We start from the raw sequence: 26,009 nt of genomic DNA, 5'->3' as shown, positions 1-26,009 counted from the left end.
ATCTGTTCAACTGTATTACAGCAATGAGCCTGAAGTTTTCTATCATGCTATGTCTGATCAAATTCTCTCAAAGGAGGGGAGATGAGCAGTGGCAAAAAGAAAAAAGAATGCCTTGAGCTGTTGCTTTGGCTATAAAAGGAAAACATAAACACTCATGGTAACTGAAACGTACAAGCTTTGAAATGATGCAAACTGTTCTCAAAAAAAATTGTCACAAACCTTGAATACCTGGATGAGAATGTGATGCAAGAAGGTGGTGTCTTTGATAGAGAGTGCTGCCTGCCATTTTTATCTGTCAATATTTTATCAAAATAAACATCTTTATCCAAAGAAAAGCAAAATACTGCAGATGCTGGCGATCTGTAATAAAAGCTGAAAGTAATGGATAAACTCAACAGGTCCAGCAGTATCTGTGGAGAGAGTTAACCTTTCGAGTCCAATATGACTTCCGAACTTTGAGTTCTACAAAAAATCATATATTGGGGCTGTAATCTGTTTTCTTTTGGTCAGTTTCTGTGCATTCACTGATTTCTTTAGGTCATCTCCAAGACCCACAAAACAAGCTGCTAACTCAACTCCTTAATTATTTAACATAGATTCCTGGATTCATCTCTTTCACAGACTTGTAGGATACCGTTCTCTCTGACATACCACAGCCTTCACCTTCTCACTAACATCTAGGCATCTCAGGCCTTGTTCCCCTACTGACTGACTGCTTGGAAACTGCTAATAACAATCTGTTTACTGTTAAGGGTCTCTTGCATGAACCTGCTTCTGGCTGCTCCCTAGTGGTTGTACAACTCAAATCAACAAACACCTTAGCAATTATGTCTCCAGACGGTCTGTTGTTCATTTAGCTGAAAAGGCTTGTAAGTGCTGTTTTGAGCTTACTGTTCAAGATTACTTTCCGATCTTTTATAAAAAATCAGGTCAGAACTAAAAAAACTCAACACAATTTTCCCTCCATTTTGTTTCTCAAATATGATATATTATGAACTTTCATAACAACATAAAACAGTAGATTTAGAATATAGTATTCCAGTCACAGTGAAGGACAGTAGTGACTGGATTTCTGGCACTTTGGGTGAGGCAGAATTTGATCTGTTTGTTTTGGTGGATATTAGCATTGAATTCTGCCAAGATATGACTGCAGAAGTATTATTTGCTATGGAAGTTGTGGAATCAGAGTCTGCAGAGCACGTAAATGATGATGTGTCAAAACGGAAATTCCCCAATTTAGTGAGGTAGATTTTGCACTGCGTAATTTATTGATTTATTGAGTCAAAGGAGAACAATTTGTTTGATCTTATGTACTAGAAGGGAATGTGTGAAGTTTGATGACTTCTGATCTCCAGAAGTAGAAATTGCAGTTTTCTCCACTGCAGTTAAAAAACTCAAGACACAATTTGTTTTCATGATTTAGTAAGATGCATGCTTAAAATGCATGCTGTTGTGGTACTGCTCCATTGCAATAAAAAGAAAAAATCTCGACGCAAGGAACTTTTATAAAGAAAAATACAATATATTGAGGATCAAACAAGCAGTTATTGTTATGCATTGACTAAAGTCCTTAGAGAAAATAGACTCAGTACAACTTAGTTTAGATTGATTAATCTAAAATTATTTGGGAAGCTTGTCCTTGCTGCTAATTCCAACTGTTTTTATAATATGAGTTTTTTAATGAATCAAGTTGAAACAGGATTCTTGCATCATAGGACAGAACTGAAATGTTAAGGAACATGCTTTGACACAGTATATCTAGCAACCCAAAGAAAATTGAGACTTGTAGAGATCTGAATGATAACCTTAGGATATGTAAAGGACTGCTCCCAATCTGTGCAATACGTAATCACCTTTGAGAGGTGCAGCCATAATTATCTTATCATAATTGTCTGGCTGGAAAACCTTTGCTCATTGCACATGATATTTTTTTCACTAAGACAACAGAAAGCTGATGAGTGGTTCATGGCAATGATGAGATAGTCCTTCACACACAATGCCTTCACAATGGTTCCACGCTCGCTACCTTCTGGAAGAAAGGGAGGGATCATCAGAGAAAAAGACACCTTGGAACTATGCTGATATATATTCTCAAGATATACTTCAGCACAGCATTGGTGGAAGCTGAATCATTTCTGTTTGGGTCAGCTTGTTCAGTATTGAAGGACTGCTGAAAGTGGAATGAAAGTAAATGACTATGAAGGTGCATTGTCTCCAGTCTCACACAAAATATCTACACTTGTGAAAATAAGGATAATGTTGTAGATTTATTACCAAAAATATTGTCCAGAATATGGTTTGAATTGAATGAGCATGCATGGTCATTTTAGAGGCTGAAGGGGCTAAAGGGATCAAAAGATAGTGGGAGAAAGATGGAGTAGGTACTGGGTTAGATGATTAGCCTAGATCATATTGAATGGTGGGTTAGGCTCGAAGGGCCAGTTAGCCGACTCATGCCTGTGTAATCTATGAATCTTGATCTTACCCAACACCCAGAATGTTACACACCAACACTCTGAACTGCTGTTCTATCTTAAAGTAATTCTTGAAAACCACTTTGTTTCTCAGCAAGAATTGCATTAAATTTACCAGTAGGTTTTGTTAATGCAAAATAGATTGTTCCTCAGTAGCCCAAGCTGAGTGTTATCCAAATATATGATGAAGAGGGTTGGCATGAAGTTCATGTGGAATGTAAACACTGGCTTGGACCAATTGGATTGAATGGCTTGTTTCTGTGATGTAGCCTGTATGTAAATAGTGCAGTTTTGCAACTGTTTTCCACAGTGAAAGGAAAAACAATAATTTGATTTGGCCGTACTGTTATTTAGGCATTGCTTGGAGTTAAGATTAAAGTCAGCACTTGGATGTGCTTGGGGCTGTTAACTTGCATACCTTAACAAATAATTTTCCACTGAAATGAGTCATTCTGCCAGCTGCCAGCACATCCTGTTTCATCAGAATGGGTTTGGTGAGTAGTAACGCATGTGGCTATCACTGAACTGCTTACCAGATTTTTTATTTTGCCATCACTTATGCAACAGTGCTGAAAAGCTTTTAACTTTCTTGGAATCATTTCCTTCCCTTATGACAACATAAAGGTTCCTAAAACAACTTCATTGAAATCTGTTTTGGGTAATTTACTTTACATTTCTTTTCTAAACCTGTGGAGTTTTGTTTAAAATGCTGATAATGCAGTGGAAGCGTAAAGTGAAGCAACTTTTCGATAAGCATGAAGTACAGTTCACCAACTCTAAGTAAGTATTTTATAGACGTATCTAGATCAGACTATGTAGCATTCTTCAGTCATCTTTGTGACCTAAAATGTGTTTAAAAATGTTTTCGTAAAAACAAAATTGCTGCATTGATTTGAGAAACTTGCAAGCTGAGTAGAAATGTATCAGTTGTCATTGGGTGTGCTTAAAACTTTTAGTATTTTTTTAGTATTTATGCAAGATATTTGTCTCCTTTTGTTGAGGAAATGCCACAGATTTGCCTTTAATGTCATCACAACTGTTGTGATTATCAAGTTTGAGGAGTAAAGGTGATCTATCGAGGGGAAAAAATCAGAACATAAAAATTGAATTATCCAACTTAATTTTTTAACTAAGTGAAACTTTACATCTTCAAAGCTGTGCTGATTTTACAGTAAATAGCAGAGTCATCTTAGCACCCTTGCTGATTATTTCTCAAACAATAATGTAAAAGAGCAGGCAAATGTCTGATCAAATGTAAACAGAGTTTTAAACGTTTTGTTAAGGCAGCTGACTGTCATAGCTGAATTAACTAATTTTACAGCTTAATTTTGAAATGGCTACCTTATTTAAATAAACTGTGACTTGAGAAATCATCAGTTGTATCATTCAGGAATACATTTTAGTGTGTTAATACATTGCTGATTTTGACCATGTTTCAGACATCTGGCAGTATAGTGTCCATTTCTGCCATACTTTAAGCCAGGATTTGGTAATGAAGCTCATATTGTGTGATGTGATTTGGGTAGACAGTTGTGATTTGTTGCTTGCAAGCACCATTTGACATCCCAGTTAAGAGAAAAAGGATTACATACAGTTGGACATTTATTATTGCTGAATATGGAACTTAAACCTCAATGTCTTCCTTATCCCTTTAGATTTGGTGGTCTTTATTCTGTGTCAAGGTTTGTGATTAAGTTGTTACAAACATACAAATTAGAAGCAGGAGTAGACAGTTTGGCTCCTCATGGTTGATCTGGTTGTGGATTCATTCACACTCCTGCCTACCCGCAATATCTTTTGACTCCATTATTAGTCAAGAATCTACCTCTGCCCTGAAATTATTCAACAATTTCACCTCTACCACTCTCTGGAAAAGACTGTTCCATCTGAGAAAGAACCAAAAATTCCTCTTTGTCTCTATCTTAAATTGCCAGCCCTTTTAATAAGTAGTGTGCCTTAATTCTTCTCTCATTCCCAATGAGAACATCCTGTCAGCATCCACCCTGTCACATTGCCTTAGTTTTTTACCAACTTATTAGAAATTTTTGAAATGCTTTTTATGAAATTATGTTCTGAATGATGAACCATTACAAATTATAAGTTTTTTTTTAAGATTTTCTCTACTTTTCATAACAAACGGAAACAAGAGTGGAGCATGTAGCCAGTTGAGCCTGCTCCACTATTCAGTCTGGTTATGGCTGATTTTCCACCGTAATTCCACTTTCCCACATGTTCTCAATACCCTTTGATTACCTGTGGGATTTAAAAAGTCTATCTGAGCTTTGAATATATTAAAAAGAATGGAAATTTCCAAAAATTCACAACCCTGTCATCTCCATCCTTACTCTTAGACCATTTATCCTGAAGTTATGCTTTAAACTCCCCAGCAGGGGAAACAATTTCTGTGTCTGCCATTGTGCCCCTTCAGAATTTTGTATCTTTCAGTTGGATCGCATGTCATGTAAACTGAAGATACTATAGACCCAATTTACTCAGCCTCTCATAAGATAATTGTCTCATCCTCAGAATCCATTTAGCAAACCTTAGTGAACTATAGACCTCAAATACAAGTATATCTTTCTTCAAATATGAAGGCCATGACTGTGTACGGTATTGCAGGTTTGGTCTCACTAAAGCCTTGTACAATGTAACAAATTTTCTTGTTTCTGTACTCCATTCCCCTTGCAATCAAAGCCAACATGCCATTTCCTTTCCCAACTGCTTCCTGTACCTGGCTGCTATTTTCTTGATGAATACACCTAAGTCTCTCTGAACATTAACGTTTCTGTGTTCTGCAACTGTTCTGGCAAGGGAGGTGTGCACTAAATTGCCCATATCCTGTGAATGATCTTTTTTTAAAAAAATTAAATATTATTTTTTTTCTATTCATTTCCAACTAAATAACTTCTCACTACTCCCGTTATGCTGCAACTACCATCTTGTTGCCCACTTAGGCTGTCTATATCTCTTGCCAGTCTTTTTGTTGTTCTTTGACAGCTTATATTCCCAATTAGCTTTGTATTGTTAACACACTTGGATAAATTGCTATTTCTTCAATTAAGTGGTTAATATAGTTTCTAACGAGTTGAGACCACAGCACTGATCCTTGTGGCACTCCAGATATAGCCTGCCAACTTGAAATTGTCCCATTTAACTTGTACTCCCTGCTTCTTGCTCTTTAGCAGTCGTATATCCATGCTGATATATCACCCCATACTCCATGAGCACTCATCTTGTGTATTAATGTTTTGTGAGGCATAATGAATGCTCTTTAGAAATCTGAATAAATTGGATTTACAAGCTCCCCTTTACCTACCCTACAAGTTATATCGTCAAAAAAAGTTCTCTTCAGTAAAACCATGTTTTCTCTCTAGTCGTACAATCTAGACTTCTCTTGACCGTCCCTCAAATTGAGAGTGACTGACTTTCCTCCATTCCATTGTTGAGATGACTAAATGGCCCAATACTGGGTCCACAAACCCTGCTATAGATGGGACGGGTATGTTTGCTGATGTGGGCGCTTTCAATGCTTAAGAGTTTTGCACTTTTCTTCAACTGTTTGTTCTTGGCCTCCATTTGGCCTGTTGGAGATGCTCAAAATGGTTGGCACCTTCACAAATCTTCTCCAGTTTGACCCAGAAATTTGGGCCAGAAATTGCCATGAGTCCCATTGATGTCTTCATTATGTCTCAAAGTTCTTTACAGGCAATAAGATACTTTTTAAGTGTACTATTATACTGAGGAAAATGTGGCAGCTGCTTTGCACAGAACAAATTTCCACAAGAGACAATATGTTAATGGTCAAGTAATCTGTATTGGGGATACGGACTGAGGGATGAACATTGGCGAGGACAATAGGGATAACTCTTCTTTACGTTTTGTAATAGCACCATACAATCTTTTATGTCTTGTTGCGAGGCTTTGGTTCAACCTGTCATCAGAAAGACAGCACCTGTATTTGTGCAGTACTATACAGAACTATCAGTCTGGATTTTCAAGGATCAAATCGATCAAATTTCTCTGGTGGTTGGATATCATAAAGGGGCAATGTTGGGATAGGTGGTTTTGTATTTGCAAAACTTTCAAACTGTGTCATATGCAAATGGCATGTGTTTATTTTGCATAATGAACTTTCACTTTAGTTAGAACTAAATCTGCAACACAGCATAGTTGTGTTTCAATGAATTATCACCTCATTAAATTGAAAGAAATCTATCAAGCCAGATCTAATCTGGAATCTGACTTGTCCAGTAATAACATCAGCTGGGATCATAACAACACCAGCACAAGCTTATTTTGAACCTGCTATGATGTGGAGGTGCCGGTGTTGGTCTGGGGTGGACAAAGTTAGAAGTCACATGACATCAGGTTATGATCCAACAGGTATTTATTTGAAATCCCAAGCTTTTGGAGCACTGCGCCTTTGTCAGGTGAACGTTTCACTTGACGAAGGAGCAGCGCTTCGAAAGCTTGTGATTTCAAATAAGCCTGTTGGACTATAACCTGGTGTTACATGACTTCTGACTTTGAATCTATTATATTAACTGTGCAACTTCAAACAAATACACTTTCCAGTTATGTTAGACTGAAGCCCAGCAAGTAAGCATTTTGGTATATTTCAAAGTTGTAACAATCCTAAGACAATTTGTATTCCTATTTTTGTCTTTAACTTGGTTGGAATTTAATTAAATAGATTGAACTATGGATATAAAATACTGGTACGTTTGTCTACTAATGTAAGATTAAAAAGAAACAGTATTGAGAATTGAAGGAAATCTCAGTTACTGTTTCTTTAGTACTACTTCTATTATGTGGTTTCTATGTGGGCAAAATTAAATGGTACATATTAAAATAGTTCCTGTTTTAAGTATACTTGTATCTCTCAAGTAAATCTAATTTTAAAATTCTGTTTTAAATATTAGAAATTAGCTGTCAATGAACAGCCAAAATGTAATTTAGCATAGTTCTGTACAGTGGAACGATTCTCTTTATTAATTTTATTTCATATTACATGAAATCATCTTATCTTTGTCTTTTTAAATGATTTTTAAATCAATTTATTTTGAATACGTTTTCCTATGTCTAACCACGTAATTAAATATTTAGACAAATACTTTGATTTACTCTCCCCATCACATTTCTAAATTTCACATTTCTAAAATCAGTCGAGGTACAAGATTTAAACCTTGCTTTTAATTTTATTATAGTTTGCAACAAAATAATTGGTGAAGTTATTTTCTAATTGTGGTAACTCAAACATTTTCATGTATTATATGTTGCCTTGGAAAATTATTACTCAGAGGATTAAACAAAATCTACTCCCTTTTGTCATCACTCAACTTGGTTAGAATAACTAGTCTCTACTTATCTTGCATTGCTTCATCTTTGCTAACTTTACCCCTCCTTTCCTTCTTCAGCCTTATTCTGTATATTGACTCCTCTCACCAACTCGAATTGAACACTAGGATTATTTACATTAGAAAGACGGAGGTTGAGGGGGGACCTGACTGAGGTCTACAAAATCATGAGAGGTATAGACAGGGTGGATAGCAAGAAGCTTTTTGCCAGAGTGGGGGACTCGATTACTAGGGGGTCATGATTTCAAGGTGAGAGGGGAAAAGTTTAAGCAAGATATGCGTGGAAAGTTCTTTATGTAGAGGGTGGTGGATGCCTGGAATGCGTTGCCAGCGGAGGAGGTAGAGGCGGGCACAATAGCATCATTTAAGATGTATCTAGACAGATAATGAATGGGCAAGGAGCAGAGGGATACAAATCCTTGGAAAATAGGCAACAGGTTTAGATAGAGGATCTGGATCGGCGCAGGCTTGGAGGGCAGGAGGGCCTTTTCCTGTGCTGTAATTTTCTTTGTTCTTTGTTCTTTGTACTACACAAAGTCCTCCACCACAAAAGTCAAAAATCATCAATAAGACTATATTTATTTTTTTAATGTCCTTAAATGACATGGCAGGACAATAGAAAGCTTAGAGGAACAGAGGGATCTTAGGATGTTTGTCCATTGAAGGCAACAGATTAATAGGGTAGTTAAGAAGACACTTGTCCTTGTCAGTCAAGGAATAGTTTATAAGAGCAGTGAGGTTATGTTAGAATTTTGGATAGGTGCAACTCAAGTTCTGTGTACAGTTCTGGTCACTGCACTATAGGAAAGATCAGGTTGAACTGAAGGGGTTGCAGAGGAGATTCACCAGGATGTTACGTTGAGCGAAGGATCTTTGATACGAAGAGAGACTGAGTAAGCTTGGGTTGGTTTCTTTGGAGCAGAGACGGTTGAGGAGGAACCTGACTGAGGTGTACAAGATTATCAGGGGAATGGACAGGGTGGATAGGAAGCAGCAGTTCTCCTGTTGAAGGGTCAATAATAAGTGGTCATAATTTTAAGGTGAAGGGCAGGACGATTAGAGGGGATTTGAGGAAAGTTTTTTTTCATCCACTGGGTGCTGGGAATCTGGAATGCACTGCCTGGAAGGATGTTAGAGGCAAGAAATCTCAGTACTTGAATGAGCACTGAAGTGTCATAACATTGAAGGCTGTGGGACAGTGCTGTAAAATGGCATTAACGTTGGTGTAGAATTCATGGGCAGAAGGGCCTCTTCTGTACTGTATAAATCTATGACCATTGACATTTGCCAGTGTTTAAAACATTAGAACACTCCCACCATATACTGTCTTGCTTTTTCAATCACATTCACCATAAGTTAACTGCATAGCAACAAAAACAATCTTACTAGTACTTAATCTAACTTTACTTCTTATTTACTAGTACTTCAGTAGCCTAGTAAACCTGGCATCTCTAAACTTGAACATTATATCAATATTTGGGATAAGTGACTGAGCTGAAGATGTTAACTATTGACTTCAGGTTCGTGTCAGATTGCCCAAGTTGTTTAAACATGTTGATATTCATGGCTGGCAGCACTTGTTCAAACCTGTGCATGGCACACGGACAAGCTACACCGCTTTAATATGATCGACTTGCAGAGATTACTCAGAATTAGATAACAAGACAGGGCTGCTGTCTAGGCCCGAAACGTCAGCCTCTCTGCTCCTATGATGCTGCTTGGCCTGCTGTGTTCATCCAGCCCTGCACCTTGTTGTCTCGGATTCTCCAGCATCTGCAGTTCCTACTGCCGCTGCTAATACCAATGCTCTCTCCCTGACCATCATGCCTAGTGACCACACTGAAGAAAGCTTAGATAAAAAGCACAGAATATGTTGCTTAAAAAAGCACTTCCATAGTAAACTAGTTTGGTTTGTTTGGGGAAGTAGAGGGGAGAGAGGTGACATTCACATGTTAGCCAACAAATGTGTGCTTCGAGGACACCCTTAAAGACTAACTGAATAGTTTCAACACTGCCCTGAAACATGGGAGCACCTCACACAAGATGGTCTATTTGGTGTAGCCTCAGAAAATCCAAACCCCTTTTATCAATAGAACAGTCACATTGGGCAATGGGAAAGAAGAACTTCAATAACACCTCTTCAGCACCAAGAATAAATGTGTCTAACCTGCACCAGATTTTTTCATTCCCAAAACCCCAATATTTTCATAGCCCAGTATTAGAAAACTTGTGTTTTACACTGCAGTTCAGTAATTTTCACTTGAATCCCCTCAAGTATATCACACACGTCGATATAGTATGCTCAAAATTATAAGCCTTTCTTTATCATTTCTGAAACCTGAGAATTGCTTTTGAAACTAATTTCTCAGTTTAGCAATTTTGCTTAATTATCATATTTTCACCACGCATTCAACATAAGACTGTAAGGAACAGGAGTGGGCCGTTCAGCCCCTAAGGCCTGCTTCTCTATTCAATAGGATCATGGCTGATCCAACATTCTTCATGTCTGCTTTCCTGCCCTTTTCCCATCAATATATTAACAGTGAGTCTTATTGATTTCCAGGTGAGAAATGTGTGTAGAAATGTTGTTTCATTTACAACTCAAGCTTAGACTTAAAGGTTGAAATGGTGCCATGGTGTATTGTCATTTCCTGTTGGCATTCCTGCAGTCTTTTGTTAAATGAGTTCAGATGCTCCATATTATCCATTATCAAAAATAAGATGTGAAGCCACTCTTTCTCTTGCAGTTTAGAAGTATCCTTCCTATTCTGATTAATTAAAAGTTGGGCTGTTATCACACAATTGAAAAACTATCTCAACTTGATCATTTTACCTGCAGGAGATAGAGGGCTTGGTGTCATGTACAATGATAACAGCCTCTCTCTGTCAGCAAAGCAAAAGAACTATTCATTTCCTTCAGGAAGAAAGGAGGAGGACACACCCCGACCTACAGCAATTGAGCTATAGTGATTGGAACCAGTGGACCTCATTGACTGAGGTCCTTGACTGGGGTTGTTAACCTGGGCCATAGCTGACCAATATTAACAGGAGATTTAGAATCTCCTCAGTTCACGGTACTGGCTCCAAGCTAGCTAGCCACAGCCAGTGTACTTTGCACAAGTAAATAAAAGGTGATTTGCTGATGGGACACTGGCCTCTGTGTAGTTATCTCAGGAGCTGAAGTGGAGAAGGTTGAAAGCGTTAAATTTCTAGGAGTGACGATAACCAACAACCTGTCCTGGACTTCCCACGTGGATGCGACGGGCAAGAAGGCACAACAACCTCTTCTTCCTTAGGTGGCTTAGGGAATTCGGCATGCCCATAAGGACCCTCCCCAACTTTTACAGATTCACCATTGAAAACATACTGTCCGGGTGCATAACAGCCTGGTGCAGCAACTCCTCTGCACAGAACCATAAGAAATTACAGAAGGTTGTGTGCATGACCCAGACCATCACAGAAGCCAACTTCCCATCCATGGACTTCATTTACACTTCTCATTGCTACGGAAAGGCTGCCAGCATCATCAAAGACCCCTCCCACCCGCCAACCCTGGTAATAGTCTCCTACAACCTCTCCCATCAGGCAGAAGATACAGAAGCTTGAACACACACCAACAGGTTCAAGAATAGCTTCTTCCCTGCCATTATTAGACTGATGAATGGACTCTCTAACTTCAAATAATGTTCATCTTGCTTTGCACACCTCCTGTGCCGTTGTAACCTGTATGCCTCACTCTGTCTAAGCACCCTATGATCAGTATGTCCTTGTTTGGTGTGATCTGCTTGTGCTGCTCGCAAAACACTGTACTTGAGTACATGTGACTACGATAAATCAAATCAAACCAAACTGTAGCATGTTATGGAAGTACAGGAATTTCAATATCTTGCAACACCTGCCTTCACTGTAAGTAGTTGAGATGTCAATGTTTGGATAAGAAGTTAAACCCAGGTTCTGTCTTCACTGTCACATGTTATGGAAAGTCTCATGGCAATATTCGAAGATCAAGGTTTTCCCGATGGCCTGACTGACATTTATCCCACCAGCCACTACTTGAATCAGATGATGAGCTTAACCATTAATTGTTATGCAAATGTCAGATATCAATACCATTTCAACTGTAATTTGTCTAATATCGTAACAGTGACTAAATATCAAAACTACTCCATCTGATTGTGATGCCCTGAGACCATGCAAGGTCGCCTATAAATGTTCTTCTTTTCTAGATGACGACTGAGTTGAAAAATGAATACTTTAAATTAATCTCGCTTTACGTCTTGTTGCTTCAGATTTAGGGAAAAATTCTATATTTTATGGTAAATTTTTATAATATAACTTGTGTCCTTGATACTTTAGATAACACTCAAAGCATATTTTAAAAAAATAAAACCACTAATCAATAATTCTTTAAATTTTTTTTTATATAAGTGGGCTCTGAGCATCAATAGAATATCTAGTATTTGTTACCCATACCAAACTGCCTGAACTAGGTGGTGATGGTGAAAGTGGTGATGAATTTGCTAAGTCATTTCAGAGGGCTGTTGACTGATTGTGGTCACACACGGCCTGATTAAATGAGTGCAACTGATTTCCTTTCGTCAAGGACATTGTTAACCAGATGAGTGTTTATGAATATCTGGTAGTCTCCTGCTTGCAATTGCTTATGTTCCTTTAAGTAATTTAAATATACTTTAACTAGTTAACAGAATTTAAATTCCCCCAGTTGCCATGTTGGGATTTGAACTTATGTTACAGGATCATTGGTCCAGGTTTTGGATTACTGTGCCTTCAATGTGACCACTAGGCCACTGTGCCCATTCTGTCAACAACTTTGCTTCACTTTCAAAGCAAGACTGAGAATGTGTAAGCAAGTGCCAATCAATGCTGGAAATTCTCTCATATGCTAGCCTCGAAATTAATTTGCAGGTGCCTATTTGGACTGCTTGTCAAAAGGGACTAACTGAGCATTGACCTTAAAGGAACAGGCTATATTGAGCACAGTTGACCTGATAGTGAACATGAGCCAGAGTTCATAATTTGATAGATTGTGACATGTGAAATTGCCTGTAATTATTGGTTGTGTAACCAGGAGCATTAACTTATAGTTTCAACTGTACCTGTGACACAGAACTGCATAACTTTCTCACAAATTATTTGTTACTCTTACTTAAGGAATGAAAATTGGATTTCTGTCAGCCATGCAGCAGCATGATTATATAGGAGATAACAAGGTGTAGAACTGGATGAACAGATCAGGCCAGCAGCATCGGAGGAGCAGGAAAGCTGACGTTTTGGGTCTGGACCCTTCAGAAGAAGGGTCCAGACCCGAAACGTCAGTTTTCCTGCTCCTTTGATGCTGCTTGGCCTGCTGTGTTCATCCAGCTCTACACCTTGTTATCTCAGCTTCTCCAGCATCTGCAGTTCCTACTATCTCTGAAGCATGTTTATATACTTGTGTGTGAAATTAAAACTACAAAGAGCTTCCCTAATGACTCCATAGATAAAACAAAAATGAAAGTAGGAAATTGGACAAAATGCTAATCTTGAGGGGTTGAGTGTGGATCTAGGGAAATGATGGAGAACGCTGGCAGAAAAAGAGAAAGAATAGTGATATAGTTAAAGTGGTAATCAATAGAGTTCCAGAGAAAAGTATTCATCGAAAAATGAAGCAAGCGCCATTGAAATATATTAAATGAATAAAGAAATAAAAACAAAGTGCTAGAGAAACTTAGCAGCTCAGGCAGCATCTATGGAGAGAGAAACAGAGTTAACATTTCAAGTCCAATAAAACCGTCCTTCATAAAGAGTCCGTGAAATTAAAAAGACAGCTGCAACAAGCAGTTAGGAAGGCATATGTATGCAAGAGGATTTAAATTCAGAGGTAAGGGTATTTTGTTGCAGTTATATGGGCCTTAGTGAGCCCACACCTGGAGTATTGCGTGTGGTTTTGGTCACCTTATCTAAGGAAGGATAAACATGCATTGGGGGTATGTACCATGGGTTCACTACGCTGATACTAGAAGTGAAAGGACTTTACTATGAGGACAAAAACAAAGTTGCTGGAAAAGCTCAGCAGGTCTGGCAGCATCTGTGGAGGAGAAAACAGAGTTAACGTTTCGGGTCCGGTGACCCTTCCTCAGAACTATGAGGACAGATTGGTCAGACTGAGCCTGTATTTGGTCAAGTTTAGAAGGATGAGCGGGGATCTGATTGAAATGTATAAAGTTCTAATAGTTGAGGAGTTTAGAACCAGAGGTTATACTCTCAGCCTACGGGGTTTATCATTTAGGACTGAGGTGGGGAAAAATTCTTCACTCAAAGGGTAGTGAACCTGTGGAATTCTCTACCACAGAAGACTGTAGAGGCCAATGATCGATAAAATTTTAGATGTTAAAGGTATCAAGGGGTTTGGGGAGAAATGATGAATATGGTATTGAGATAAAGGATTAGCCATGATCACATTGAATGGTAGAGTAGGCTTGAAGAACTGAATAGCCTACTCCTGCTCCTAGTTTCAACAGTTTTATGTAATTTAAAATTAGAGTAGGGGACACCTTTAGGTAACACAAAGGAAGAATGCAACAAAATAAAGGCAAATGGACCTAATGGTAAATGAATTTCAGTGTAGCTAAGTGTGAGGTGGTGCATTTTGTTAGAATGAAGAGGTCACACAATGCTTGCATAAGAAGGAATACAAGTGGGGTAGAGGAGCAAAGGGATCATAAAGGTATATTTTCACAAATCGCAACATCGTGATTTAAATTCATAAGGTCATTAAAAGATCAAGCCAAGTGCTAGGGATTTATTTTTAAAGTGTTTGAATTGAAAAGTAGAGAAATTGAACCTTGCTAATACCATGCTTGTACTCGTTTGTCGTTATAGTTTTTGTATTATATAAAGACTCTAGAGGCACCGGAGAATGACATTATATTTATCAGAATAATACTGAAACCGATAGGATTCACTTGCCAGAAAAGTCTAGTACAGGCTGTGCACCTTTCTTCAAAAAAAAGAGATTGAGATTTGATTGATTTATTGTTACATGTACTGAAATACCATGAAAAGCTTTGTTTGCGAGCGGTACAGGCAGATCACAGCAAGCAAAGGATGTACAGATCGAAAAGATTTAGAGGCATACAGGTTATGTGAGACTAGAGTCCATTCAACAGTCTAATAACAGCTGAAAAGAAGCTGTTCCTGAACCTGCTTGTGCGTGTGTTCAGGCTTATGTACCTTCTGCCTGACGGAAGAGGTTGTAGGACGTCATTACCAGGGTGTGATGGGTCCCTGCTGATGTTGGCTGCCTTTCTGTGGCAGCGAGCTGTGTAAGTAGATTCCATGGATGAAAGGTTGGCTTCTGTGATGGTCTGGGCTGTGCACACCATCCTCTGTAGTTTCTTATGGTCCTGGCAGAGCAGTTGCTATACCAGGCTGTTATGCACCCGGACAGTATTCTTTCAATGGTGCATCTGTAGAAGTTGGTGAGAGACCTAATGGACATAACCAAATTTTGTGAGCCGCCTGATGAAGAAGAGGTGTTGTTGTGCCTTCTTGACCATCGCATCTACATGGGAAGTCCAGTACAGGCCGTCAGTTATCATCACTCCGAGGAACGTTGATGCTGTTCACTCACTCAAGCTCCATTCCATTGATGTAGATGGGGCCGTGTTCTTTCCTTTCTTTCTGAAGTTGCTGATCAGTCCTTTAGTTTTGCCGACCTTGAGAGACAGATTGTTTTCATTACGCCACGTCACCAAGCCCTCTATCTCCCTTCTGTACTTTGACTCGTCATTGTTAGATATCAGTCTCACTACGGTGGTTTCGTCAATGAACTTGTAGATGGCGTTTATTTGGAATTTGGCAACATAGTCATAGGTGTACAGGGAATACAGTAGGGGTCTGAGGACACATCCTTGAGGGGCTCCAGTGTTGAGTGTTATTGTGAAGGAGGTGCAGTTACCTATCCTCACTGATTGCAGCCTGTGGGTCAGGAAGCTGAGGACCTAGTCGCAGAGGGCGGAGATGAGACCAAGGTCACGCAGTTTTGAGATCAGTCTGGAGGGGATAATGGTGTTGAAGGCGGAGCTGTAGTCAACAAGCAGGAGTCTGACGTAGGTGTCTTGGTTGTCCAGATGTTCCAGAGATGAGTGCAGGGCTAGGGATATGGCATCTTCTGTGGACCTGTTACGTCAGTGGGCAAATTGTAGGCGATGAGGCAGGTTGGGAGACTGAGTTGCTGTGGGCTGTGACCAGCCTGTCATGTCTTTCATGGTGACAGTTTTCCTGGAAATTTCCCTTTCTTGCAAAAGCTAGGGAAACTTTCCAGACTCACTTTAATTTCCCATAAATTTAGTCTTTTCGTAGAGAAACAATATAAAACATGAATACAATGCTTAAAGGAGGGGACCGGAATGGATATCTAGTGATCATATCCTTTATATTGTATTGTAACATTTCCATACTACTGATGTTAGGCTTTAAAGACTGTAGTTACCTGATTTTCTCCCTACTTCCTTAAACAGTGGAATTATATTTTCAATTTTCCAATCTGAGGCACTATTGCAGAATTAATAGAATTTTAAAGGATGATCACCACTGTGTAGCCATCTCTTTCAAAAGTCTAGGGTGAAAGTCTTCAGGATCCAGAGATCTGCCAACTTTCAATCCTATTAATTTCTCTAATAATAATTTATTTCAGTTCTGCACCTTCACTAGACCCTTGGATGTTAATTATTTCAAGGACAATTCGTGTCTACCTATGAGAGTGCAGATACAACTTACTTTTTCAGCTTCTCTGCTATTTCCCAATTTTCTACCATAAACTCTCCTATCAGATTGTGGGTTTCTGATGGCTGTGCAAGCAACTGCTGTTGCTTCTGCCACCATCTCGTTGCCTTGGAGTCCGTCATGTTATCTCAGTAAGTCTGACTGCGCAGATTGTGAATGGAACCAAAATATAATGGCTGGGTCTGCAATCTCAGACCATCTCACTGTGGGGAAGAAAGAAGTGTAAAAGTTCAAGACTTAATCACAGCTCCTGTCAAGATTAAGTGAGTATATTTCAAATGCCCTTGAGGGAGAATCCTCTACAGCCACCTGTAGAGTTCTTATATAGGCACATCAGCAAGGGAGGATGATTAATGTGGCTTAAAGGAAAGATAGACCTGGGCTCTCATTTCAGAACAAGCAGATCTTGAGCACAAGAATGTTTGTCCACTGTGTGATTGGGAGCACATTTGGGGCTACTTGAGCGAGCAGGTGCAGGATTGAGTTAGTTTTCAATAATTTTGACTTTATTAAGCAAGTTCAGAGTTAAGTTTTATGTTCTGTTTAATTGTGGCTAGTTGTAAAACCCTTCCTTTAATGAAAAATAGTCATATGGACCAGGTCAAAATTGAGATCATGGATTTATGGTTTAATGGCTGTTTTTGTGGCTCAAGCTATGTGAACTTAGACTAATAAATGTGAGTATGTTTTGAATGAAAAGGCTTTCACTCAAAGACTCAGCTATCCTTTAAAATGATTTGGTTTGTAATTTAAAATATGTAACAGACCCATGTATATTCGTTTATATGGTTATTTTGAAATCAATTTGTTTCAGGCTTGTTACAAAGTTGTATAGAGTAATGGTAACTTGGAAGGCGGGAAGCTAGAATTGATAGGGGGAAAGAGTGCATGGCTCCTTGAAGACGTAAAGTGCTTTTCTAAGCTTAGAGATTTATACAGAAAATGTGTCTAAGCAACTGAAGGGGGTACAAACCATTCTGAAATTGAAATGTTTATCAATTGGCTGTGTGATTGGAAACCTTATGCTTGTTTTGATGTTTTGGCAACTAGCTCGAATCAGCCAATTAATTTAAACCAAGCACTTAGCAATTGAATTCAAATCTGATGGTTTTGACAACCTCGGACCAATGCTAGTGTAAGAAAATCTATATGTCATCCAAGGTATAAAAGGAGAGGGTTTTTGAAAATTGGTGTGAAAGCGAACCACCATCTGAGAAGTAAGCATCTAGCTCTCACAAGAAATTGCTAAACTCTCTAAGAAAGCACCATCTATCCATAAAAGGTACCACGGCACTTTTAGCTAAGTGTCCTCCAGAAGACCTCATGGAGAAAACATCCCTGATGGCCGGATCAGTGGAACAAAGGCGTTTATGACTTGAGAACAGCAGAAGAAAGGCGTGTAGACTTTGAGAGACTAAGTCTTAATTTTTTTTCCTATTACTTGTATTTATATAAGTGGGACTTGTGTTTATTGAAACAGCATATCAATAGAATTTAGTTCACTTAGGGAATAGGTAGTAGTTAAGAGGGAATTGTTTGGTTTGTTAATAATTCTGTTAATTTGTTCACTGTTAGGGTTAAATAAATAAATTGTAACTTTTTAACTTATAAAGTGAACGTCAGGGATTTTCTTTCATGTAACCTCCCCTTTTCCATAATAGTTTAATAGATTAGGCAAGTTGAAGCAAGCTTCTCTGGGTATTTCGGGTTTAATTATTAAAAGGTGATCTCTACTCCTGCCCTAACAGATTGGAGGCTAGTGTTTCGATTTGCATTATCAAAGGCGTTCGACCTCCTCTTCCTAACAGGTATCAACAACTTGTGGAGTCACACATGGTACTCTTCATTAAAGGATATTGATAAGTTAAGGAGAAAGCTTAGATGTACAGTTGGGACATTTGGAATGACACTAATCACTAGGGATGGCCCTACATAGTCCGAGCAGAGATACAAACTACTGTACTATTGCCGTGTTATAAGTAGAAAAGTAAAATGTTTGCAGGTTGGTACAAAAAATCTGTTATAAAGATTGGTGATCTTTCAAAGTCATAGGCATGTCAAAGAATGAACAAGGAGACAGTTTGAATGACTATTACTTATAAAGAAACTGACTAGAAACTGGGCATGCACAGTTTAGCCAATCTGAGATTGATATCTGTCTTTCATGCAATGGCAAGCCAATTAAAGTTTAGAATGTTCCCTGTCATGCACGTGTGGTAGTGGCTAGCAACAGTTAATATGCTGTAATTCTTAGTGGTTCAGTACACAAAACAGAAGACCAAAGACAGAAGGACAACTTTAGTTAACAGAAGAAAGCAAGATATCTGAGTCCATTCAGCCTGAAATGTGAGTTGATGGCCTTCAGTGGATAGACCTCTGTTCTGTTGAGTGTTGTTTGGTTTACATTTACTATGATAAATTTAATTTCTGTAAATCTTGAGAAAGTATACTTGTAATTAACTTAGGAGCAGAAGTAGGCATTTCAGCCCGTTGAGTCTGCTCAGTCATTCAGTGGCTTATCTGATTATCCTCACTTCCACTTACTTGCCTTTTCCCTGTATCTCTTGATTCCCTTACTGATTAAACATCTACCTCAGCTTGAACATACTTAACAATTCTGCCTCAACAGTCCTCTGTGGCACATAATTCCACAGATACCTTCTGAGAGAAGAAATTCCTCCTCATTTCTGACTTAAATGGGCAACCCTTTATTCTGAGATTCCGATCTTTGGTCCGAGGCTCTCCCACAAGGGGAAACAATCTGTCTACAGCTAATCTGTCAAGTCCCCTAAGAATCTTGATTGTTCCAATGAAGTCATTTCTCATTCTTCTAAATTCCAAAGATTAATCAAAACTAGTATATTTTTAGATTTTTAGATTTAGAGAATGTTGCATATATGGAATGAGCTGCCAGAGGAATTGGCAGAGGTGGGTATAATTACAATATTTAAAAGACATTTGGGCAGGTACATGGGAAGGAAAGGTTTAGAAGGGTACAGGCCAAATGCAAGCAAATGGTACCAGTTCAGTTTAGGAAACCTGTTTGGCATGAACAAGTTGGGCTGTTTCCATGCTGTATGACTCCTTGACTTTATAATGTAGTTAATAATTGGAATTAAGTTGAACCCCAAAATCTTAAGGGGCAGTGCTGTCTGTCCCAGGATCCCCATATGCACAGTTCCCAGGTAAATGGCTCCATCTGTGCTCCCATCTCCCTTGCCCTGGTGTCATATGCTGTGGTTCTGAGTCATAGAGATGAGGAACATTCCCAGGAGTGATCCAGAATACGTTATAATTGATTCTAGGTACTCCTGTTGGCCCTGTTGCCTTAGTGCTGGAAGAGAGGAATAGAATCAGCTAATGTTCCCACTGTTGGTTGTTGGCTAGTGACTAATGCTAGAAAAATGTTTGTGCAATTGTGACATGCTCAAGCTTGGTTATGATACCCTCATTGCAGAATAACGTTCGCAAAGAACTGGTGGGCAGTCGAATTTCCTGAAAGTAAGTGGTTTTGGATGTTAAAAAAAATGCATTGATGGAAATACTACCAACTAACTTGGATTTAAATATCTTGACATTTTTCACATTCTTAATGTATTAAAATGAACTTGCATTACATTCGATACTACAAATAAATGTTACCTCAAGCCAACTTGTTAGACAATAAAATGCTTCACTTGTTATGTCATGTTACGGGTACATATGTTGATATAATGTGGCACTCAGCTTGTCCTGAAGCCATTTTTTTGTTACAAATGCTTTATAACTCCATTGCTACACACGTAATGTGTTCCACATCATTGAAGAAAAAGTTTACCACCACTCTGTTATTTTAACTGAGATCAGAGAAAGAGCTGTAATGAAATTTGGTTGAGAACTTAGAAATTGATAAATGCAAGTTTCTGCCCTTTTTGAATGGCAAAGTCAATCCCAGCTTCCTGTGTGCAGGTGCATGTTTAGATCAGTAATTCCCTCTGAGATAAATATAATGCTTTGTTAACATTTAGCATTTATTGCAGTTGCATGTTTCGTGGCAAGAAGATTGTCATTTTAGAATTTCAATAAGCGTTAGAAAATATTATGTAAGTGTCCAGTTTTGGGTAAACTCCATTTGTAACCCATGTTTCAAATAGATGCAATATCTTTTTGAGTTTTGTTTATCATTTTTAACTTGGATAATTGAAGAAATACCCTAGCGAATTAACATAAATGTGTCCTTAGAATTGAATCAGTGAACAGGATGAATGCTGTGAATGGATAGGGTTAATTAAATCATGAAGGCTTTTGCAATCAAAGCTTTCCTTACCAGGGAAGAAAATAAGCAATTAATACAGCAGGACAAGAGACAGCTCCCTAATGCATGATTTAGTTAAGTCCTGTGTGAACTGGATACAACCTTTGTGAGAAAAGACATAAAATGCTTGAAATGAACAACCAATTTGGCATGTTCTGATTTATTGAATGAATCCTGTGACTATATTATTTAATTAATTTCAAAAGTTTTAACTTTTCTAATATTTATTTTAGTCAAAAGCATTTGATACACAAGGTGGTCCTTTCTGTTGCTGAAGATTTCAGTTCCCATTCCTAAGGCCTTAGTTTGTAGAAAACCAGCTGACGTATTGATTATAAGATGCACTCTGACCTATGCTATATCAATATGAACATACTTTCAAAGTTAGAATTCTGAGGAAGGGTCACCAGACCTGAAATGTTAATGCTGATTTCTCTTCATAGATGCTGCCAGACGTGCTGAGCATTTCCAGCAACTTCTAGTTTTTTTTTATGATTTAGAGCATCTGCAGTTCTTTTGGTTTTTTTATACTTTCAAAGTTTCAAAGTTGTATGAAACATCCATTTGAAGCAGTCAAACTCAGTTCTAGCACAGTCATTGTAAAAGGCAGGCTCTGGGGAGTCAGGAAGGGAGTTATTTGCTGCAGAATTCCTAGCCCCTGTCCTGCTGTTGTAATCACTGGTCTAGTTCAGATTTTGGTCAGTGGTGTCACGGACACTGAATTAACCACACGGGTAAACACAAAGTTGCGAACCGCAGGTCCATAACTCAAAACCTTCAGCCCTGAAGAAGGGTAATACCCAAAGCATTGACTGCTCCTTTCCTCCTGATGTTGTGTGGCATGCTGTGTTCTTCCAGCCTCCTGTTTGTCTACCTTGAGCAGATAGGATGTTTCTCCTGGTAAGAGAGTCTAGAATTGTTGGATACAATTTAAAATAAGAGGAATGCCATTTAGGACTGAGGTGAGAATTTTGTTTTGTTCAGAGAGTGTGAATCTTTGGAATTCTCTACCCCAGATGGTTGCAGATGTTCAGTCTATGAATAAGTTTAAGGTTGATAAATATTTGATTACCAATGGTATAAAGTGTTGTGGCATTGTGTGGGTAAAAGAAATTGAAGTGTTCGATCAGCTACGATTGTATTGAATGGTGGAGCAGGCTCAATGGGTTGGATGGCCTATTCCTGTTCCTTTGTTCCCAATTATTGGTCAGTTCACCTTGTTTTCTTGCTAAATAAACAAAGCATTATTTTCTTTCTTTCAGTACAATATTGGAAGAAGAGAAAGTGCAACAGGAAGAAAGAGTGAGAATGGAGCAGAGAAGGCAGATCACAGTTTCCTGGGATTCGGGAGGATCAGATGAAGCCCCTCCAAAGGTATCGTGAATATTCAATGCACCTAGTTTCCTGTACTATTTAAAAACACCTAATTGTTTTAATATTCATATCATGCTGTTCTTTTGGTGTTTGTTCAATTCATTGCTTGGGATAGTGACACCTTGAATCTCTTTATGGGTTATACTAAGACATTAAATAATTTGAATGTTTGCTACAAATGTATTTTTTTCTTAAACTGCTAACACTCTTCCAACCTAAGTAACACAGGATAGTTGTAACTATCTTTTATTTAGCACTTGTGGAAGAATGCCTTAAAGTATTTGTTTTTAGGCTTGATTGTCAGTGGTGGGAAAATATCATATGACTTATCTTCAAAGTTTTACTTTTATGAACTCAGTAGCAGCAACAACTTGTATTTATAGAGCACCTCTAAAGGCTTAAAACCTCCTAATTACTTCAAAGAAGCATTACCAAACAAAATTCAACATTGAGTCATAGAAGGGAGATATTACAACAAATAATAAAAAGGTTGGTTCAGTGGATAAGTTTTAAGAAGCATCGTTAAAACAGGACAGAAATAAAGAGATGCAGAGGCTATTGGGGAAAAAATTCCCAGAACTTTGGGAGTTAACAGCTGAAGACATGCACGTATTACTAAAGCTGAGAACAGTGAATGCTTTATTAACTGCTCTCTCCACCTGTCCTGCCATCTTCAATAATCTCTGTGAATACATACACCCAGATCCATGCACTGCTGCACTCCATTTAGAATTTTACTCCCTATTTTATATTGTCTTACACTTTGGTTGGAAGAACTTTGAATCACCTCACACTTCTCTACTTTGAACCTTATCTGCCACCTGTCTATCCACATCTCTAACTCATCAGTGTCCTTTGGGAGTTCCACAGTTTACATTTCTTTCAAGCTTTGTATCATCTGAAAACTTCGAAATTGTCCCCTGCGCACCAAGATCCAGATCATTGATAAATCAGGAAAAGCAAGGGTCCCAATACTGACCCCTGAAGAACTCCACACCAAACCTTCTTCCAGCCTGAAAAATATCAGTTGACCATTATTGTCTGTTTCCTATTAGTCATTAACATGACTTAAACTTTCCCCTCTGGTCTGTTGTATGGCATTGTATCGAAGTCAAAATCCATTTTTGCCACGTCAATAGCATTACCGTCTTTGAGCTTTCCAACTGCCTCTTCAAAAAAACCTCAGTAAATCAGTTAAATACGATTTTTCCACTTTGGAAATCCATGCTGACATGAAATGGATTGTTCCTGCATTATATAGTATCTTATCAAGTCTGCGCTAGCTATTAAAGAACCTGATTCTAGCAAATAAGCTAGACGGTCTACTGCAATTTTGCGATACTTCCATAAAGACACAACTTTAAATTAATTTATATTGTCTGGCATTACCAAAGTACGTATTTGAAACCACAAAGTATGTGAAGTATGTGAAGATACAAAGAAAGTTTTTTATTTGACGAAGCTAGTTTAACAGAAAGACCATAAGACATAGGATCCGAGTTAGGCCATTCAGCCCATCAAGTCCCCGTGCCATTCATTATGGCTGATATATTTCTCAACCCCATTCTCTTTCCTTCTCCCAGTAACCCTTGATCCCCTCATTAATCGGGAACCTATCTATCTCTGCTTTAATACACTCAATTACTTAATGTGTGCTCGTACTATGAAATAAGTTGCTTTTCAGCAGACTGTATATTTTGTATACAAATCCAAATGGTCATACCTTTGTGATTTATTAGTAGTGTATTTGGAAAATATTTGTTTTATTATTAGGATTTTTAAAAAGTAGCACATTGAATCTTTCCTCTTGTAGAAGTGCCTGGTGCTTGCAATGTTCTATTTTATTTGTGGAACACAGTCTCTATTTAAATTGCACTATGAAATTAACATCATTTTCCATGTTTGACATGTAGCATTGTCTTCGATTTTAGTTTGCATATTTATTTGTCATTCGTTAAAGTCTCACAATTTTGTTAAACTGATTCATGCTGCTTTTCTACTTTAATCTGCTTTGTGTCTGTCTGCAGCCAGCCCGTTGGCCATCTTTGCAACACAGTTTTAGCTTGGACAGTCTGTCTTTACCTGAGTTCTCCCAACGCAACACCATGTTTTGTTTATATCTAAAACAACCATCAGAAGCTTATGGGCATCCATTCACTGCTGCTGCGTCTGCTTCTGACAGGCTTCTTCCTATGTGGCCTCGGCGCAGGCATCCTGTACCCACTTCAGCATATCGACAGAGTGCTCGTCTGCTTCCCTTTTATTTTGACAGGCTGAATGCAAATCTGCAGCAACAATTGATGTCTGGCGAATGGAGAAGGGCCCAGGAAGAAGCAATGGTTAGGATTTACTGTGCAAAGGGAACAAAACATCAGCACAGAACTGTCATGTAGCTAAAAATGAAGTAAATAGTGTTGTTATAGTGGACGCATTTTAACTTTTACATCTAAAACACATACTGGATAAGATTAATGCAATTTAACAATACCCCTTCCATTTCAACAAAGAATTTAATCATAAAGATGCCATTTTTTTTCTTTTAAAGCCCAAATGTCACAAGAATATAACAAAACAATTTTCCCTCCTCATTTTCTACAAAGAAACACTTCAGTTCATCTTCAAAATTTGTGAACTGAGATCAAAAGGCCACTACGTAAGTATTTTTTATTCATTCACAGATTGTAGGCATCACTGGCCAGGCCAGCATTTATTGTTCATCCCTAATTGCCCAGAGGGCAGTTAAGATTCAGCCATATTTCTGTGGGTCTGGAGTCATATGTAGACCAGATCAGGTAAGGACAGCACTTCTTCGCTAAAGGACTTCAGCGAGCCAGATGTTTTGTTTTGAGAATTAACAATAGTTTCATGATTATCATTAGATATGATCCTTAATTCCTGATTTTAATTGAATTCAAATTCCATTACCTGCCTGTGGAATTTGAACCTAAGTCCCCAGCTAATTAATTAGGTCGCTGGATTAATAGGTTAGCGACTAGGCCATCAATTTCCTGAGGTGCACATTCATCTGTTACCACTCTATACAATCAGCGCATACTTTTTCTTTTACTATTTATGTTTTTGACATTATGTACATGAAAGTTAAGAGCAAGAGGTGGCCAGATTGCCCCTCGATCCTGCTCTACCACTCAATAAGATCATAGCTAATCTGATCACCCCTTTCTTGCCTATCCCCCTTAATCTTTCACTCCTTTGCTTCTCAAGAAATATAATGACAAGATGTTCTCCAAGTAATAAATATGTTATGAATACTTTGGGAATGATTGGGTGATGCAGTGAGTTTGCCACTGGCTTTTCACTTCTGAGATTTGGATTTAAATCCAGACAAGATTAACAGGAGTGTATCCTCTCTGTCTGAACACTAAGCTCTCTATAGAAATAAATTTTGTAAGTTTGATCAGTTTTTTGGCGGCAGTAGCCAGCTAACTTCCTATTTGGCATGAAATTGGCAAATCACAAAATACCTAATGTGGGATTTAGTAATGAGTCATACTGTTTTCAAACTAGGGATGAGGCGCACAATTTTGGAGCAGTAACAATAAGTAAAGTCACCATTGTCCCAGAGAGACAGCTGGTGGTGAGTTTAACCTGAGGACCGCACCTCAGCCATAGGGAGAGGTTGAGAAGGTAGGACCTTCATGGTGACCTCAGCCGGTAGAGGAATTGAACCCATGCTATTTGTGTCACTCTGCATCACAAACCTGC

At 38.4% G+C, this 26,009-nt stretch overlaps 1 protein-coding gene and 1 long non-coding RNA gene across 6 annotated transcripts in view; one reads left to right on the top strand and one right to left on the bottom strand.

Annotated features, from left to right (window-relative positions):
* Positions 1 to 26,009, top strand: part of LOC109918182 (focal adhesion kinase 1) — a 117,867-nt gene that overhangs the window by 37,983 nt on the left and 53,875 nt on the right. For 4 of the 5 annotated variants that reach the window (XM_048595535.1, XM_048595533.1, XM_048595536.1 and 1 more), the window contains one exon: positions 22,175 to 22,286. In XM_048595535.1, the coding sequence (XP_048451492.1) occupies positions 22,175 to 22,286 (112 nt within the window). Of the gene's footprint in view, positions 1 to 2,954; positions 3,255 to 22,174; positions 22,287 to 26,009 lie in introns of those variants that run through there. The other variant, XM_048595537.1, reaches the window with a different exon arrangement.
* The window catches only part of LOC125482909, a 39,712-nt gene continuing 37,827 nt past the window's right edge, over positions 24,125 to 26,009 (bottom strand). Inside the window, exon 3 of the long non-coding RNA XR_007261899.1 lies at positions 24,125 to 24,590. This is a non-coding gene — a long non-coding RNA (uncharacterized LOC125482909). The remainder of the gene's footprint in view (positions 24,591 to 26,009) is intronic.

Source organism: Rhincodon typus, chromosome 4 (genome assembly GCF_021869965.1).
Source record: "Rhincodon typus isolate 14 chromosome 4, sRhiTyp1.1, whole genome shotgun sequence".
NCBI classification, from domain to species: Eukaryota; Metazoa; Chordata; class Chondrichthyes; order Orectolobiformes; family Rhincodontidae; genus Rhincodon; species Rhincodon typus.
The sequence above is the reverse complement of the archived record's forward strand: the minus strand, read 5'-3'. Positions and strand labels throughout refer to the sequence as shown.